Consider the following 19,711-nt stretch of genomic DNA (forward strand, 5'->3'; position numbering starts at 1 on the left):
TTTTTATGCCCAGTGGTCTTTCGTAGACTGTTCTATCTGAATTTGAGTATTAGTAGATTACCTTCAAATTAGAGCAAATTAGAGCTCAGGATTTACTTATAGTGTCATACCTTACTCCACTAGAAGCCTAACAATTTAAATGTGAGGGAGCACAATCTTCATAGTTTCATTCTGTCTTGAGAATGTGCTATTTATGGACTCTTTTAAGCATACTTAGGCACACATGCATGCAAAGCCAAGAGGTTGAAGTGAAATGACTCAAACAATGGATCTCTCCTGTTACAGCATTATTGACTATTCCAGGCTTTCTTACTCTTGTTAAATGACAGTGGATTGGATAAAAAGGGAATAAGAAATGGGATGGATATGAAAATAAAATGATGACAGTATAATAAATTAATGCTTACCATTTCCTGAGTGTTTGCAAAATCTGTCTCTTTCGAGCTACACTGCACCAAAAGCATTATAATATTAATCAGGACAATACAAAGGAAAACATATTTGTATCAATGTCTACTTAGAGTAATGATCATTCCTGCTCCTTAAAAACAAAACCAAAATAAAAAAAATTAAAAAAAGAAGGATGTTTTTCTCTCATTGAAACAGTACATGACACACTGCTAATGCTTCTGAATATACAGACGTGTGTTTATATCTGGTTAAAAATACAGTCTGAGCCTTAGCACATTGTCTTGCACGTAGAATTTTATTGCATGCAGAATATACTACTCTATCTAACTGAAAATCACAGCCATAACCCCTCAGTGTACTTTTATTTGACCTCAAATTAACATGAAAAAAGAGTTCATAGAGCAGCCATTTCTGTGCTATTTCTGCAGCATCTCTCAAGGCACTGGCAGTGTAGCCTCAGTGTAGAATGTGTTAGCGTTTCTGAAACATGTTATTAGACTAAATCTTGAACTGAACTTGACTTTGCCTAAAATTTAATGACAGGATGTCAAAAATATTTTCATCTGTATTAATGTAGTTGCTGTAATGAAAATACTTTAAGTCATTTATTGTTTTGATCCCATGCAGTTAGTGACACCATCCAGTCTTTAAGTACTGATTCTCGTTTACACTGCAATCTCACCCCTCTCACACCTAGGTGACTTACCACAAGGGAGTAACATATCTTGAATCCAGGTTTAGCCACAAAGTAGTCATCAGATTTGAAGGTTATCTTTATGTGATTTGTTCTTGATGTTATTCTTGGAGGTATTTCCTTGTGTCCACACCACCGTCCTCGTATAACTGTGCTGGTCTCTGATACATCTTCCACTTCCACAAAGTCATACCTGAAAACCAGTAGGAAGAATTAATTTTTGCTAACTCTGGGTACAGAGGGTGGTTGCAAATTAACAAGAAGGAGCACAGCTGCAGACACAAAGACAACTGTCCCCTGTTCTCCACTCAAAAACATCAGACTAAATATTACAAATGGTGGGCATGCTTGTGTAGCCCAAAATACACTGAGTTGAAAGCTACTGCCTAAGTACTCAAATGAGTGACTTCTGGGCTCTTGGAACATGACAGACAGTATTTTCTAACATGTTAAAATAGCAACAAGAGGCACTTGCATGTGCTTAGTATACAGTAAGCATACGCATTGTGTTTCATGTGGTGTGTAAATAATTTAGAAACCTGATAAAATATTATTTAAGGCAGGCTGCCCAAGCTGAGCAGCTGCAAGCACTTGTGTACTTTCTGGTGGTGACCCAAATCCGTGAAGCAGCAGCCAAGGATCCTGCCTGCTGTGCCAGTCAGAGGGCTGGAGCTGGGTGGCCACAGTGCCAGGAGGAAAGGGAGATGCTGGAGGGACACAGGGCAGTGCACGCTGTTGAAAGGTGCTTTTTAGCACCTTCCTTGTAGGTGGCACAGTGCTCCTGTAGATGGTTTGGAAAGACTTATAGCAAGCTTCTAAGCAGAAAAGTATGCTGGCTCTCTGCATGCTATGGTGGGAACCCTGCTGTTCACATGGATGCTGACACCAGGGAAAATGCAACAGCATGTCTTGTCCTATGCAAAGTCAAAACTTAGCCAGGCACCCGTGGCACAGCAGTGGCACCCTGAGCCCAAACAGGGCTCTGACAGGAGCAGAAGGCACTAAACCCCAGCAAGAAGGGGATAGAGTGGTAGCACTCACTGCCCCAGCCTTTGTATTCACTGGCTTGGATCATTTATTGAGTTCTTTTATTGAGCTGGAAAATAAAGAAGGCAGAGAATAAAGTTCTGATCTTACTACATCTATGACAAAAACAGTCTCTCAATATCAGTGAAGCCAGGATTAGGCTCCACACATTGCAGCCAGTGAGAGAGAGACAATGACAAGAGGGGCAGGTTGAGCGCCATCCTCTTGGTGCAACTGAACCTTAAAACTTTGGGGATCTTTACCAGGAAAGCTTTCTATTATCAGAGCGTCTGCTCCTTCCAAAGAGGGAGTTTAAGACTATTAACTGATTCTTGCTAGCAATGCACTGCTCCCTGCCCCGGGCCTCTGGGCCAAGCACCCTCCTCCCTGCCCAGTTGTGGGAGCTGAATAGCTCTGTAAATAACAGACCTGCTTTCCTTTTTCTGCTGAGAACCCATGAGAAAAAACCCACAAGTACTATGTGGTTTGAGAATATTGGCACTGCTGCTTTTATATTCACCAACTCCAAATTGCACAGAACAGAAAATAACAGATTCACCACGACCAAATCACTTCAATCTGCCCAAACTCTGCTGAAATATTCTTTTTTTGTAACACAACAAAATTTAGTTCCAGGCAGAGGTAGACTTGTCTCAATCTCTCCCCCTCCATCCTCAGCTCCCGCTCCCTCGTGGTGATGGATGTGGTACCAGCAGAGCTCCGTGCTGCCCACGCCAGCTGCCCCCAGGCAGCACGGCAGCCGTGAATGCCTATTGTAACACAGTGGGTTGCAATGTTCAGCATGAGATAGCCTTGTAAGCTTTGGTAAAAGCTGTCCTGACTGGCCTCTCCACTTTTGGAGGCCAGAAGCCAGAATAACTGGTAGCAAAAACAGTGAAAAACTATAGACTTTTAAGGATTATTTCTGCTTTCAATGGCAGAGGCTTTGTTGCAACTGTCATGGAAGTAGGTATATTCTTGGTTGTTTCTGTGCATCCAAGGAGCCTCAGAGGCTGGATAATTTAATTGCTTTTCAGAGTCATCTCTTATCAAGTGCCTGTGGAAATGCTAACAGCACTTCTAGAAAATTCTGTAAAACCTTGAATATTTACCATCCTTCTTCAGAAGCTCAGAAAAAATATAGCTCTGCTAAAATATACCTTTTCATTCTGCAGCCTGAATGAATTTCAATCAGTTCAGTCTTAATAGTATGCAAATTACAATAATTAGCATTAATGAAAAATCCAAAGAAAATACTAGCATATTTCGGGAGAAAAGAAGTGTAAGGTCAAAAGCAAATACAAAAGCAAGGTAATGTGAAGAGGTCCTGAATTACTTGTCCAGTATGCACAGCCTTCAAGCATATGCTCAGCTCTAAGCATTCATTTCAATTAAAACACGCCTGGCTGTCTCTCTAAAGCAGCACTGCAGGGCTTGTCAGGGACCGAAGCTGCCGAAAGGATCTAGTGTTGAAAAATATATTGAGCATTAGCAAAAAAATCTAACTGCACACAATACTTAATAGGCTTAAAGACATCACAAGCTGTCTGTCCAAGAAATTCCTCACTCTGGAAGTAATACTACCCAAGTAAAGGTCTTCCAGAAACTAGGGAAAGCTTTATTGCAGAAAAGGATGTGATATTTCTCCAGCTTCTATAGACACTTTTGATGATTTAAGGTCTTTGCTTCTCTCTGCATCCTAAATTAGCTACTCTGGAGAAAGCAGGTAGACTGTCTTCCAAGACGGTCTCCAAACTCCTAATGCCAGTAACAGCTTGACTTTCGCTCTCTGTGCCACCACCTTTAAGGGCTTTTGACAGAGAATACTTCATCTTTTTTTCCACAGTAAATTAGCCCTCTGTTTCAAAGTTGCAATGCTTTAAGGTCAGCCACAGTTTATCCACTATGTAAATATGAACAGGCTGCTTCTATGTGCATTAGGCTCTGAAGCTGGGAAAGCATTTGGGATACTGGGAGGTAACTGTTGTTACTGACTCTGCTGCTGATCTTGGACCAACAGCACTAGAGCATAGCGGACCTGCCAAGGAGCAGGGAAGGAGAGCCAGCTTTAGACTGCATTCTTTTATTACTAAATCAAAAACAAACCTGCAGGAATGGTTCTCTTTATTGGTAATGCAGAAAATTTAACAAAGAAAAAAGGGGCAAAAAATACATCCTGTAAAACCCCTTCAGAGCTGCCAAACCCTATGAACACAAATTAATTGACTAGAAAAGATAAGATAAGAAGAGGCTGGGTGTGCAGAAACCCTAGCAACCCAGTTCTCTGCATAGACAAGCTATAAGTAACAACATGATCAGGGAGAGTTGGAAACAGACTTGAGCATTTTATGTAAGTAGCATCACAGCAATCTGCCTTTCGGAGCACACAGGAATCCCGAGCCTGTTCTCTCCCATGGAACAGATAGACAAATAAATGAAATTTAAACAAAAACTCAATGGATTTATAGCATTTTAGTGAATTTTGGCAAGGTTCACCTCTGTACTCTGCTAATGCCAAGCAGCTTATCCACCTAGGTTAATCAGCCAGATCAGCTGAGCTTAAGGTCACTTTTGCTTAAAAGGGGAACCAAAGCAACTGGGATATAGTAGGGTTTACTTAAATAGATAAATAAATATATACGTATGCATCAGTACACTGATGTTTGTGGACTATATTTAAAGGTTTTAAAAGAAACTGTATCAGTGAAGAGTAACAATAAAGACAAGTAAGTAATTTGAAGAACATAATTATATTTTCCAATGCATTTTTATCTGTCCCTCACAGCCCAATACAAACACTTACCTATTCATTCACACCTCCCAGACCCTTCCACCTACCAAAAAAGACGTTTCTTGCCTGGCTGAAACATGACAGGGGTGATAGAGGACAAAATCCTATTAAGGTAGTATCTATGTTTTTAGGTAGGATTTGAGCATACGAGTACCCTGTGCTTAAAATATTACAGAAGGATTAAAACCTGCCAAAACCACTTCAGGTCCAGGAAAGCTTAGTTTGTTTATAAACTCAAAGACCTATTTCAATCAAAAGGAGATTCTTGGAGGTCTGTCCTTCATGCAAGGAGAACCTAGACCTGGCCAGAGATGCCCAGGGTTTGGTTCGCAGTCTCATGCCATTGAGCTTGCAGGTGGTATTAAGTTGACCTTTGCAAACTTCCACTTGCCACTCACCTGCAGATATCATTTTCAGGTTCCTCCAGTCCAAACTGATTATCAAAAGCCAGCTGGATCCTGGTGGTCTCTGGAGAGTGGAGCCGCCACGTCAGCAGGAGGTTCCTGGGGTAGCTGCTGGGGAAGCGAGGACTGTGGATGCAGCCATTCCCTGCCACACTGATGGTCTCTTCTTTTCGGTACAAGTCTGTGAGGTGATTGCTCTCTGTTAGTAGTCACAACTTGTAGAAATTAGTATGTTGTTCCAGTTATAGGAAGGCAAAAAACACAACAGGTTATAATAAAGAACAAATTATTTGCAATTAAAGCCTTAAAAAAGTTGTGTCTAGAAGCAGTTTTATTAGATAGGAAGTACAGTGTATTTTCTCTTAATTCAATCCCATATAAAGAGTAAGAACAACAGAACTCAAGTATACCGACTCTTTATTTTACAAGAAATATATCATTACTTTTACATTTTTATCGATTATATAATTTCATTCTCACCACTTTGATTTTAAAACAGAATTAAACTTTAATAAAAGCAGAAAGCTTGAGAACAACGAAGTAAGACAGACTGAAGTAAAAAAAGATAAACGACCCTGCTTCCCAAATTTGGTGCTTTGGAGAGCAATGCCCTCTGAACAAAAGCACCAATAAAGGGCCACAGGAAAGTGCATATGAGGGAATTTAAGTTTGTTTATTGTTCTTAAGTATTTCCTCCCAGAAACATTTGTTAGGTCATGTTTTGATTTTATTTATATGGTGTGAATCACTTGCTGCTAATGGATGATTAACACAACCATGCTTATACTGATGTAACTGAGGTCAGATTGTGTCCCAACAGCCTCCTTACTGAGTAACTTCAAGACAAATAGCCAAGTCTTTATTTAATTAAAATTCCACAACTTCTGCCTGAGCAAATATTCAATTGTTCCTGAAGTTTTACTTCTACTGAGGTAAAGCCTCTGCTGCTATAAATCCCTGGCTCCAAGGATAACAGGAACTGTGGCAAGACCCAGCTCTCTAAAAGTCAAAATGCCTTCTCAGTTGCACTATGCACTTGCATTGTCCAACTGTTTCTGATACTGGAATTTGGCTCACAGCATCAAAGAACTTCAAACAACAATTCTTCTGTGCTTCAACAACTTGATTGTGGGGAAATCTTGAGGATCAGAAGTCTCCAAGAAAACATGCAGATCAAGGCAGGTTTCAGTTCCCAATCACAGAATCACAGAATATACTGTGGAGGAGTCCAACAAGGATCATTGAGTCCAACTCTTAGTCCTGCACAGCACCATCCCCAAGAGTCACACCATGTGCCCTAGAGTATTGTCCAAATGCTTCTTGAACTCTGTCAGGCTTGGTGCTGTGACCACTTCCCTGGGAAGCCAACACACCACTCAGCTCTGAGACTCCACTGGTGTGACAGCTACCTGTGTTCCTTCCCCATGTGATGTGTGGGAATCTTGGGCTCAGTTCAGTCACTCACAGAGAGATGCCCTACACCCTTCAAGATAAAGCACAGTTTCCTGCCTGGCCTCCATGAGGACAAGGAGATCCAGCAGCACATCTAGCAGACCCCAGCAAAGGTCGAGTGGAAGCCGTGGTGTCTCACAAAGTCACCTGCATGTGGGTAATCTGAGCCCCTTCTCAATGCAGAGTTACACCCAGATAAGTCAGTCAACCAACTTCATTGAAGGAATTTCTGTTTACCACATGAACTTGGACACTGCTTTCATGTAAACACTTAAACTCTGGTGTCTTTATCTTAAACTGAACATCACTCCAGTTCTCTGCTAAATGCCAGGTCAACCTCCAGTTCCACTACAAGCAACAGAAATAGAAAATTGGTGCCTTCTGCTGAATTTGGAGGCTAAGGAAGAGCAAATGGGGGAAAAGTATCTCCCACCAAGTACCTCTGTGAATGTTGGCAATACAAAACCAAAGTAAGCAACCAGCGGCAGCCATCTGTAACACACAGTAACCTAAGTTTTCACTCTTAAAATAAAATCTAATGTTTGACTGAAGTTTTCCAAGGTCTTTAGATAAAATAAATATATTTGTTTCATAAAACACTCATTAAAAACAGGAACCCAGAGAAATGGTACAAACTTCACGGCAACTATATCTGTTTTTTCAGGTTGCTTTTCACTGGTTTCTTGCTGTAAATACTTCCTTCCACGCAGCTGCAAGCAAAGCATGGTTGCGTGTCAACAGTTCATTGTACTCTTCTGACAGGGCAAAAATTCTAGCTTCCAAACAACCTGAAACTTAGAGGATAAAAGCCTTTGTTTCCTGTAAAACTATCTCCAAAGACCTAAGTGTGACATCTTTCTAAGATGCTTTCACACTCTGAGCCACCCTTTCTAAACAAATACAGCCCTAGCTCAAAGTGCAGAATTAGCCAGTTTTGTTTTGTTCTATTTTTACCAAACAATTTGCATAGGAAAAGTGCCAATTTGGTGAAAATAAAGACCACCCACCTATTAATTTTGTTGCAATTTTCATCAGGGACATCTATACTGGAATCTGGTTTTCATTTTATTTTAGTCAAAAAAAGGGGAAAAAGACAGCTGTGGGGTTTTTTTTCCCCTAATCTGGAATGAAACAAAATGTCCAGCCAACACTACTGAATTCTTACCAAAATGCTGAGGACCTTTGGACTCTAAAAACACCCAGTCCACCGAGAGGACAAGATATTTCACAGGACTATGTCCAAAATGTCCAAGAAAAGGGATAAAAATAAAACAGTTTTGATGATAACAAGTTCTGCACTTTTTAGTGAAGCAACCATTCCTCAAGTCAGAACAAAAGTTACTGCAGTAAAACATGGCATAACTCATTCTATGCCTCAGAGTTCTTTACTCTTCTTTCTTGGACAGCAAACTCTTGCCATTTTCCCTCTATCACCATGCATTTCACTGTGTTGTTCAATGTAATTTATGCCTCTGAGGGAAAGATTTCCTTTTCCCAAACAGTCCTAGCACAAGCTTTACTCTTCTGAGATTCTGGGGGACAGTATCTCTTAAATGTGCTCATACATAGACCCCCAAACAAAACATCTGTGCACTTAACTCAGTACACCAGCTGAGAATGCACACTACTGTGCTCTTGTACACCAAGAAGATAGGGTCTGTCATGACTCATAATTAAACTTAAACTCTGAATTTCACAGACTGTGGTGCTCTGCCATCAAGTCAATCACACCTGACTAAGACCAGTGATGAAATGTCATGGCTGGAGCAGCTTTATCCAAGTTGAACAGGTACACGAAGCAATAGACCAACACATGTTAAAAAGCTTAAAAATCAAAGCACAGTGACTTAATATTTCTATCATGGTAATGCAGGAATTATAAAGTTATCATAGAAGAAAGGTTGGAGAGAAGTATGGGAAGGAAATTCTCACTATAGTAAAGTAATAGATATCCAAATATTGCACTCTGAGGATATGTCTCTTCCACAAGGGAAGAACATATGTTTCATGAGAAAGGCCATAAACACTGTTTGTATATCCCACATGAGATGAAATCTAAAGCTACTCAGTGCTTTCACTCGACTTCACTGGAGCAGACTCTTCAGGAGCTCTGAAACAGCTTGATTTCCTCTCACCTCCCTCACCTTGCGCTAAATTACAACCTGAAGTGGCGTGACCAGCACTGGAACCAAACACGTTAGAATTTTCTAAGGGGATTTTCACTGGGATTTCACATAGTTATCTGATTTAGAAGACACAGGAACACGGTCAACATAAACTTGCTCTCCCAAGGCTGGCCTCGTAGGAATCATCAAGCACCTGGGAAACAGCTTGAGAAGATGCGAGCAACTCCTGTACTTCTTGTATCAACAAAGATACGGGACTAAAATAAGACTTTTCCAAGCAGACAAGCATTGCCCTCATCAGATCCGCTGCGGGAACTCATGGAAATCACACATTAGGCAAGGGGAAAGTCAGGACAGAAAAACTTGAGAAAAGGCATAAGCAAAGGAAAAGACAGTGAGTCTGTCTTTCAAGGCACTGAACTGTTCCATGTTGCAATGCAATGAAGTACTACACAATATCCTGAATGTCACATACTAACTGTATTCCATAAGGCTTTATGGGAGTAAATAAAAGATGACAGTGCATAATACACTGCCTGTCACATTTACTAAAAAGCATTAAAAATCATTTCCCAATGAATAAAAGCAGGTGTTAAGTCACAAGGCAAAAAGGCCATTTGGGCCATACACAGAAGGAGGATACTCTCGATGGCAGGAGCCACAAAGACATCCTTGCACTGAGGGAGGAAAACTATCTCATAAGGAAGATGAAGGGGAAGCAATCTGGAAGATATCCTTTTAGGTGAGGCAATTCCCTGCAGAGTCTGAACTGATTGGAAAGCAGCTTGCTCTATATTTTATTTATCTGAACTAATCTCTCTCTTTTTTTGCCTTGTAATTCTTTCCCAACCACTAATTTTAAACATAATGACATACCTGATAGTCCAGCTGTCCAAGTCAGAGGAGCTCTCATTTAAGTGCTCAAGGTAGCTGCATTTTCCAAAGTGCTTGCCTTCCTCCTGCTGCATGGAGGATAGCTGAGTGACAGACTGGGAACTGGGAAGTACACTTCAATATTCAAAAAACTGTGCTTGTCTCAAGACTGTCCCCACAATGGGTGCCAAGCACATCCAATGTTTCCCTTTCCCAGCTAGGCCATGCTGCATGAGCAAGATTCAGAAGCACAAATTTCATCCTGTGATTTTGTGGATGCCTGCATTGCCTTGCAAGCTTTAGCAATGTATTGACACATTCCTCTTAAAGCTACTCCTAGTCATGACATGCCTACTACAGAAAGAAGTTTGTTTGTATCGTCATTATTGAGCAGACAGTGGACTCCTTCACTAAAACAATAATAATATTTTTTAAAAAGGTAATTTCTACTTGCTAATAGCTAATCTGACATCTGTTCTATGGTATATTCAGTAAGGAGAGTCTGTAAGTGTCAATTCCTTTAAAAAGAAGAAGAACTCAGAGAATGGTCTTGTGTAAGGACCTAACCAACAATATGGAATATTAATTCCACCTTTCTAAGGTTTCTGGAACTTCAGCCTCACTTCCAAAGGTGTTGTCTTGTGTATAAGTTTGCTTCTGTCTTTCTTTCCCTTGTAGAAGTGGTTGGCTGACCAACTTTGATACAGTGGTAAAGGCTGAAAAGATAATGTACTCTGACTTGGTTAATGACAATTAATTCCATACAGTAAAACCTGGTGAGCTCATCCCCTGCTACAGCTGAGGAGAGTTACTGGGAATCATGATGAGGTTCATTTTACTACTCATGAAACTATTTGTTATTTCAGGAAAGGACCTTGGGAGTTTGAACGTGAGAGTTTTCCAGATATAACTCTTTCTCCCCCATGGCTGCTGTCTTCGAAACAAATACAGCACTCAGTGGTTTGCCACCAGTTTTTAAACAAATGAGATAACCTTCGAGGAGAATAATAGCTCTTCAGTTTCTTCAGTTAAAAATTAGACTGATCTAAATAGCTGAATCCACAGAGAAGCAAAGAATAGTAAAACATTTTTGAATCCATGCCACAAATCAGTTCATCTTGGGGACAGGTATGCCAAGCAAGCTGTATTTATGGCAGCCTGTAGACAGTCATTGGCTTTTTTTTTTATTCCCCCACCCTCCTGCAGTAAGCAGAAACTTTATTTGTTATCCATAAGGCTCTGTGTAAATCAGATGAAAAGATCAGAATTCATGGTCAAAACAGTGTATTCCATAGCTTGTCATAGCTTGTTGGAAAGACATAAAACTGAAAGGTAATTTTCGTTGTTAGAAACGTGTGGGTTTGTTCTTTTTTTGTTTGTTTGTTTTGTTTTTGTTTGTTTGGGTTTTTGGTTGGTTGGTTTGTGTGTTTGTTTGTTATGGATATAAACAACAAAATTATTCTAGTCAGTGAAGAATTTAGCACTTTACAGTAGTACCAGTGTCAGACATCTCAGTCCTTTTAAGGACAGAGGCCTAACACACCTGGCTCAGGTCTGGTCCCATCATGATTCACTAGCAGTTCAAGAAGGCAGACCAAGAGAGGGAAAGGATCAGAATGGCAAGTAACAAAACAGAACTAGCAAAATCTCGCCCAGGCTAAAAATTGTAAATTGTCTCTTATGGAGGCGCTGCACTGAGAAACAGTCAGTCTAGTATAGGGATGTATATGTACAGCTATATTAGGGTAGCGGATCCAGTTGAAAGCATTACTTCAATTTGATTTTAGCTTTATACAACTTCAATAATCTCATTTATTTCAAGGACACTACAGACTTTAGTAAAGCTCATACTTAAGGAGTTTGCTGGATCAAGGCCCAGAAAAAGAGAACATTAACATCACCCAGCGTGCTACTTGTCGCCCAGCAAATGAGCAATTAAAAAGTGGACCCAAACCCCACTGAAGTTGATGAAAGACTCTCAGTTTGGATGGTCTGCCACTGAACTTCAAAGAAGCAGCTTGAGCTACCTGCCCTTTCTCTTACCAATGGACCCTTTCTTTACATCAGGAGCATGAAAGGCTCCAGGCAACATCATAGTTCAAATCCAAAGCATGACCTGTTCCATCACTGAGGCAGTATCAAAAGATGCTCTGTGAATGTTCTGCCAAATTCAGACCTCACAGCTGCCTCCATGTCCCTGAGCTGTGTGGAGATCTTTCCTAGAAGAATGTATCTATAGAGGATATATCAAAGAAAAAAAAATTGAGCTGTAATTGAAAGAAAAAGATTAGCCAGTATAGAATATCAGTAGAGAAGGTATCAGAGAATGAGAACACCCCAGATATCTAAAATTCCTTTCAGAGCCATCATCCATTTGATTACAGAATGGTTAGTACTCTGCCTATGGTTCTGTGCAGAGCAACCCTGCAATTCCTGCTATTACATAGTAAATCTGTGGTCGAACAGAACCTAAGCAAAGACCACTTATGAGAATATTAAGTAAGCAATTGATAAGGAAGTCCAGACATATAATTCATAGAGACAGGCTGTCTCTATGCTTCTCAATATAGTAAACATAATTTTATTTGCATTTAATACTACTATTGTTACTGTGGAATGGACACCATGGTAACTGCATTTTGCAGTCCTGAAATGAAGAACAGGCTGGACTACACCTTGGTGGGGTGAAGGCTGTAACTCTCCTTTGTCCACTTTGCTGGATGCCTTGCTCAGACTTCCACAAATGAATACTGAGAAAAAATTTCCTTTATTATGTTTACAAGGACATCAAACTCAGTGGTGTTTGCTTTCAGCAGTGACTTGTATTACTTGTTTTTATTTGACTTCTTGATAGAGATTTTCTTCTACATGTAAGAACATGCTGAATGTCTCATATTAAAGCAGAAGTGTCTATAGAAAGGTAACATATGTTAGGCCAACATATAAAGCATTTTGTTAACTGCTAGTTTTTTCATGATGTGTGGTAGTGTTGCAATGCATCTCTCTGTTGGACTCTTAAACCATCAGCAAACTGAATGTATTTTTCTCTTGGGATTCCAAGAGAAAAATACACCCAGTTTGCTGATGGTTTAAGAGTATAATTATGACAGAGGAAAATGTATATATCAAGAATGTGTAGATCTAATGATGTGCAGTAAGACTAATGGAAATATCCCCATGATCATGAGCATAAAAACCCAAAAATCCTTGAAAAACCGTGAGAAAAAGTATACAGAGGAAAATTACTCTTCTGGTGCTGTGAAGAGTTTAAAGGAAACTTGATAACTGAAGCGGACATTTGCAGTGAGTGCCCACACTTCCGTAAGAAGGCTGGTACATAAAGCTGGAGTAGTGCTGTATTGTTGGCTGAGATGGAGTTCATTTCCCCATAGCGGCTCTCACAGTGCTGTACTTTGCATGGGTAGCTAGAAAGGTGTTGATAACACACCAGTGTTTTGGCTCCTGCTGGGCTGTGCTGGCACAGCATCAACACTGTCTCTCAACATTCCTTCCCCCATCCCCACTAACAAAGGCAAGATCCTGGGAGGGGACACAAGTAAGCCAGCTGACCCAAACTAACCAAAGGGATATTCCATACCATATGACATCAGCTCGGAAGATACAAATACTAAGGAAAGGAGGAGGAAGGGAGGAAGCATTTGTTATTTATGTTTGCAACCAGTACATGTGCTGAAGCCCTGCTTCCCAGGAAGTGGTTGGACATTTCTTTTTAATGGGAAGTAGAGGATATATCTTGCTATTTTCCTCTTTGTTTGTGCACATGCAAACTTTTGCTTTTGCTTTAGTAAACTGCCTTATCTCAACCTATGAGTCATTCTTCATCTTATTCTCTCACCCCTGTCCTGCTGGGGAGTGATAGAATGGCTTGGTGGGCACCTGGCATCCAGCCAAGGTCAAGCCACCACACTTGGTCAAAATGATGGCAATTAGAGACACAATTTCTATCAAGCACAAATATCAACACCAGACCTTGACTCACACTGTTTTGCAAAGAAATAAGACCTAGACACTTCAAATTTTCCTGTTTAGGTAGCAGTATCGAGAAAGTAGACCTTTGTGGGAAGCTTCATTCAAATTTTCCTGGTGCAATGAAAATATATTCCTTTTCCATTTTCCCTTCATTATTTTTCAGATTTTTATGACCAAACAAGGAATTATTGCCTCAAATCTTAAAAGAGAATTCGTTTTAAGACATTCTTTTAGAAACTGTTTCACTCAAGCACTACTAAGTGTGAACAAGATGTGAAATTTTCTTAAAGAAAGAAAAATGTTGATGAAAGGAAAATCCAGTCAAAAGGGGAAAGGCTTCTTATGTTAAACATATTGTAGCAGATAGACAGGCAATTACCAAGTGGAGATTGTATGTTAGGACATTAGGCAGTAAAAGGAGAATGTTTCAAAAGACAAATCAAGGCAATTTTCTCTTGTGATGTGAGTTTCCTTACCCTCTGTGTCAGCATTGAAGATCTGAAATCTCTGGAAGGGAGTGAAAGGTCACTTCTTATAATGGAAAATCTGGTAATAGTATTCTAGCAGACATCATTTCCTTGGGCATGTTTTTTGTCTTTGAGAGACCACATATCAACTGATTGCACAAAGATAAAAGCTTGTGGGGATATATCAGTCACTTGAGGGCATATGCACTAAATACTTACTACCTTAAAGTTACCTAAATCTTAAAACAAAACAAAACAAAACAAAACACCAAAACCAGACCTCACTGTATTAAAATATGATTGTTGGTAATCTTTTTTTTTTTTTTTTCCCTGCAACAGCCTCACAGCTAAAAAATGAACTCTATCCCAATCAAAACCAGGACACAGCTAAATCTCTTCCAAGGAAACAGGAGCCTGTGTTGTGATTCTTCTATTTGTTGAGAGAATTCAGACCACTTCTGACTCCTCTCTAGGGAAGGATGGGTTCTGGACGACACTTCAAAGATGGCTTGACATTTTTCAAGAAACGGATGGAGGTAAAATGCAGAAAAAATTCTTGGCACAGGGACCAGAACTCGAGATTTAGTCAAAAAAAGCAAAGACCCAGCAGATTTTCTACTTCCTACTCTGAGGCACATTGTCATGGGTCTCTGACAGTTTAGATCAGAGCAGAGTGCACCACGGCTCCCTTTTCTGCGCCCATGCCTCAGTTTTCTTCTGATGAAAACCACAGCACTGGGGCAAAGAGAGCAGTAGACACTGAGCTCTTTTCTCAGCCTGAAGGCAGAACATGAATTGGGCCATAGGGATGGTTTTACATCATTTAGATAAAACCCATGTTAAAAAACAAAATTCCCCCAGTCTGGAAAGCAAAGAATTTAAGTCATACATACTGAAAGTACTCAGAGCTTTAAGTGCAGGGGATCTTTTCTGTAAGTACTTAGGATTTTCTCTGGAGGTCTGGCATCAGAATGCTGCAGATCTGTCATGTGGATAGATGCTGCAATTTAACAAAGTTTCCAGGCACATTCATAAAATTCTTGGCTGTGGCCTCCTTTTATTGTTATGATCTTTCACCAAAGGTTCTAGAAATTTCCTTTGTCCTTCACCAAAGAACAAAACTACGTGTGGTGAAAGAACAGGAGGACTTAAGCACTGCCAATATATAGGGACCAGTGACTGGAAAGATGATGCTGTTGTACATCAGTGCAGCCCACAAGCTCAGGAGCTGCTGTACCACAGGCAGCAACAATCTCTCACACCAGCACAGACAGATCCTGATCACTGTAAGCCAAAACCAAAATTGGAAATGGAGTTGGCTCCAAAGCTTTGATTTACACACCTCAGCTTCCCCAGTCCTTACTGGAAAAACAGCTGTTCAGCTGTTTACCAAGAGGAAGCTATTGGAAACTTTCCTACAAGCCTGTGTGTGGGTGTTTGATAAAAAAAGAAGAACTAAGAAGTTGTTGAGCTGAGCTGCCATTCCGGCTATACTGCTGCCTCACACAGTCCCTGCTGCAGCCATCCTACCTGCACTCAGCCCCTACAGCACAGGGCCTCGGGTATGAGTGCTAGTCACAGCTCTGCAGGGAGGATGAGGATGCCAAGCAAAGACAGTCATGCCACCTTTGGTTCTGATTGTGGAAATAACAGTCATTTAGTGATACTGCTTGAGTTGAGCCATCTAGTACAAAACTTAGTTCTCTCACCGTTTCCTCATTGTAGTACCCAACACCGAAGGTGCAACATAATGTGTAACATAATGTAAATTTAAAAAATATAAAAAGAGCAGTGTAAAGACACACACAGGTAAAGATAATTCTTAAGTCAGAAGACTACTGCATTACAGTTTCCTGCTTAACAGTGGATGTCTCATTGGGCTTGCTCCCTGTCTATTCCTTACATGATCATCCTCAGTTTTGTGGTGGCTGGAAATTCTGACCAGCATTATGGAAACTGAGAGATAATCTCTCCTCTGAAAAATGTGCAGTTTACAAGATAAAAGACTGAAGAACCAGAATTCCAGAGACACTATTTATATTGATCAGCAAACCAGCGATGGGACAAAGAATTAAATATATCTTTCCAGATTTCTATTCCAAAGCCATCATTGTACAATGCCCCTAGAAAACCAGGCTTGGTTCTTCATCCAGTAGTTCTCTAAATGGAATACAAAACCTATAAAGATTAACTTAAAAAAATAAAAATTAGTAGGTTACCTTATCCTTTTGTAGCAAACTAGATCACAAAAAAATGAAGATGTGCATGAAAGTTTTCTTCCTGAGAGAAAAATTTACTGTCCATTTCACCCATTAAATAAATTCCACCTTACACATTTTCAGAACAAGATGTGATTAGAACAGGACTAGGAATTTCTGCTGCAGATGTTGCCAAACCTTTTGTAACATGTTTCTCTACTGTTAGATTTGTTAAGTTAGAGCCACAGTAGATCCCTCATGAGCAGACGAAAACACATTGAAACCTCTGTGAAGGTAACGATATTCAGGACTTTGCTAAGACTCCATGGGGAGAAGACATTATATATATATTTATGTTCTGAACAGGGCTGACTATACTGTTGGCAAATCAGAATGTAATTAAACAATCCTTCACTTTCATGGACCTTTGATGAACTCTCACTTTTAAACAGAAAACTGGAGTCTCCTGTGTAAATGCACTGGAGACAAAGCCAGACTACAAAGTTGTCCTCTGACTGTAAATTCAGTGAAATGTTTGATAGTAAAAGAATTGAGCAGTTATGATGATAAATTCAGACAGCTTTGGTTCCAGATATCACCAGCAGGAACACAAAGTGGCACATTTCACTACTCCAGCTTTCAGAAGACACATGAGATGACTTAAGGTTAACCAGTAGACAGCACCAGCAGCCCCTCACCTTAAAGCTCCCAGAGAAAAATGGTGAGGCAACCAAACCCAGTTGCCCCCACCCTGATGAAAGCCAGGCTGTGCTTTACTCTTCCTGACCTAGACTGCATATCAAATAAGGAGAGAAGTGCAGAGTGGTGATGTGCATGTGGCTGACACCAGGTGGGGCTTTGATGCTTGGCTCAGGCAAGACCAGAGTAGGTCCCTGGAAGTGTGCAGAACCCAGCTGATGAAGATCAATGCTTGGTCACCAAGGACTGCGCTCTGTGGGTGAGAAGTTCCACCCTCCATCCATTTTGGCTGGGGAAGTCAAAGTGGACTATTTCGCTCCTATCTCACCCTGGTGGTACTGATGTTGCACATCCAGGTGAATGTCACATGCTGAGATCCTGTCCAGCTGAAGGGCACAGCTGTGTGCTGAGTATTTAACACAGCTCTGAGCAGCTGTCTGGCCAAAGAGAAACCAAATAAGAGGTTTATGTGACTGACATAAAAGGAGTGAGAAAGTCCAATAAACACAGTACTCTCATATCAATTCATTTGGTGAACACCCTGTAGCAGTGCTATCAAAGGGAGACAGGGACATACTGCACCATTTCCTGGGAAAACTATTTTCCACAGTAATGCTTAAAATAGAGCAGGCTACCTTAGCACTCTTGGGACTACCCAATCAAGTGATTTTTACTCAGTTAGCTTTGCACATTTTTATAGCATCTAGGATTACAATCCAGTAAGACAAAAACTTTAGCATCAGTACAACTATACTTATAATAACAATGGTATATAAATTATAATTTTTTTTAACTATATTCAGCAACCTTGAGCCAGATATTATCAGGTATGGTATTGAGAAAAGAAAAATAAGTTCACCATAGTCTCGACTAAAACAATGCTTTTGTCAGTTTCCAGGAAAAGAAAAAGAAAAAAAAGAGGAATAATAAATGTTCCTTTATCTCATCTAAAGCTCAGAAAATAACAGTTACAAGACGCTTCACTCTTGCCAGGTTGAACCCTTGTCCAAAGAGAGGGGAAAATGTTCATGTTTCTGACACAAGAAAGCAAAGTAAAAAACTCATCTTGGCAGAACAGATATGAAAACTGGATTAATGACAAATTTGCTACAGAAATTTTATTTTTCTGATTTATATTTATTGAGGAGAATTTCGAAGACCTTTATTGTTGTTGTTTGCACTTCCAACATGTTTCAGTTATTTCTCAGTCTTTTCCATGAAAACCATGGAAGAATAGTCCACCAAAGGATGAAATTTTAAACCTTTCTTGATTTAGAGAATTCAGAAGTCCTACTTTACAGCAGACACTCTAGATTACTCTGTAAGATAGAATGACAACAACCATTTTTGGGTTCCCTAGGGGAAAATATTCTGGGTCTTTCTATAACTTAGACTGTAAATAAGAAAATACCACAACTATGCACTTAAATATCACGTGGTACAAACTATAATAAAATAACTGACAACTTTGGTAAATGACAGCTGCACTGTGTGCTACTGAAATCAGCTGTGAGCAGTGTAAATACTGTAAGTAACACTACTGTCCTATCACACTGTATTGATTTACTTGATTTAAAGTGGTTAATTTTTTGCATTCTCAGTGTGCTCCCCATCTCACAACAGCTCCCATTTTTCTCAGACCTTGACTTCTGATTTGTTATTAAAACAAAGTTCCCACATCACAAACCTCATGAGTTCCATGATCAGCCGTTTGCTTTCTCTGCTCACAGTTTTCACAGCTGTAGCTGGGCAGCTGCAAGGACCACTGAGATTTTAGACTAAGATACAGCTGTGGGGAAGGGGATCAGATACCAGCTCAGAGAAGCTTCAGGAGCACTGGTGGAATCACACTGTGAAAGGTAAGCTGGTGGAGAAGACAGCCAGCCCAGCTGAACAGGGAGATTTTAAAGGGAATTAGGGGGGAAAAAAGAGAACTTACCGACTATAGAAAAAAGGGCTGGCTACTCATGAAGAGGTTAGGCATATAGTTAGGTCATGTAGAAAGAAAATTAAGAGACAAAGGCACACTTTGAACTCAATCTGTCACCTTTTGTTAGGGATAACAAGAAGTGCTTCTACAAATACATCAATAGCAAAAGCAGGGGCAAGGAAAACCTCCCTTCTTTATTGGACACAGAGGGAAACACAGTCACCAAAGATGAGGAAAAGGCTGAGGTACTTAACACCTTCTTTGCCTCAGTTTTTAACAGTAAGACAGGCTGTTCTAAGGACAACTGGCCTCTGGAACTGGTAGACAGAGACAGAAAGTCAAATAGCACTCCTGTAATCCAGGAGGAAGGAGGAAGCAGTTAGTGACCTGCTGAGCCACAGCACCTACAGGATGGACAGGGGCCATCTGGACAGGTTTAGGAGGGGCAGGTCCTGTCTGACCAACCTGATCTCCTTTTACGATCAGGTGACCCGCCTGGTGGATGAGGGGAAGGCTGTGGATGTGATCTGGACTTCAGCAAAGTCTTTGACAGAGTCTCCCATACCATACTCCTGGAAAAGCTGGCAGCCCATGGCTTGGACAGGGGCACTCTGTGCTGGGTCAGGAACTGGCTCGAGGGCCGGGCCCAG

The 19,711-nt window shown here is 40.5% G+C and overlaps 1 protein-coding gene and 1 long non-coding RNA gene across 6 annotated transcripts in view; one reads left to right on the forward strand and one right to left on the reverse strand.

The window, feature by feature from the left end:
• The window catches only part of PDGFD (platelet derived growth factor D), a 142,491-nt gene that overhangs the window by 51,135 nt on the left and 71,645 nt on the right, over window positions 1-19,711 (reverse strand). The window contains exons 1-4 of one of the 5 annotated variants that reach the window (XM_027900103.1): window positions 7,786-7,855; window positions 5,321-5,525; window positions 1,118-1,298; window positions 408-449 (exon numbers count right to left, since the gene is read on the reverse strand). In XM_027900103.1, the coding sequence (XP_027755904.1) occupies window positions 408-449; window positions 1,118-1,298; window positions 5,321-5,525; window positions 7,786-7,819 (462 nt within the window). In that variant the 5' untranslated portion in view covers window positions 7,820-7,855. Of the gene's footprint in view, window positions 1-407; window positions 450-1,117; window positions 1,299-5,320; window positions 5,526-7,785; window positions 7,856-19,711 lie in introns of those variants that run through there. The other 4 variants (XM_027900077.1, XM_027900068.1, XM_027900093.1 and 1 more) reach the window with 4 other exon arrangements.
• LOC114065886 overlaps window positions 10,145-19,711 on the forward strand; it is a 17,608-nt gene continuing 8,041 nt past the window's right edge. Inside the window, exons 1-2 of the long non-coding RNA XR_003573066.1 lie at window positions 10,145-10,156; window positions 13,130-13,249. This is a non-coding gene — a long non-coding RNA (uncharacterized LOC114065886). The remainder of the gene's footprint in view (window positions 10,157-13,129; window positions 13,250-19,711) is intronic.

Source organism: Empidonax traillii, unplaced genomic scaffold (assembly GCF_003031625.1).
Source record: "Empidonax traillii isolate 1590-97213 ecotype Southwest subspecies unplaced genomic scaffold, ASM303162v1 scaffold21:size2437335, whole genome shotgun sequence".
In the NCBI taxonomy this organism is placed as follows: domain Eukaryota; kingdom Metazoa; phylum Chordata; class Aves; order Passeriformes; family Tyrannidae; genus Empidonax; species Empidonax traillii.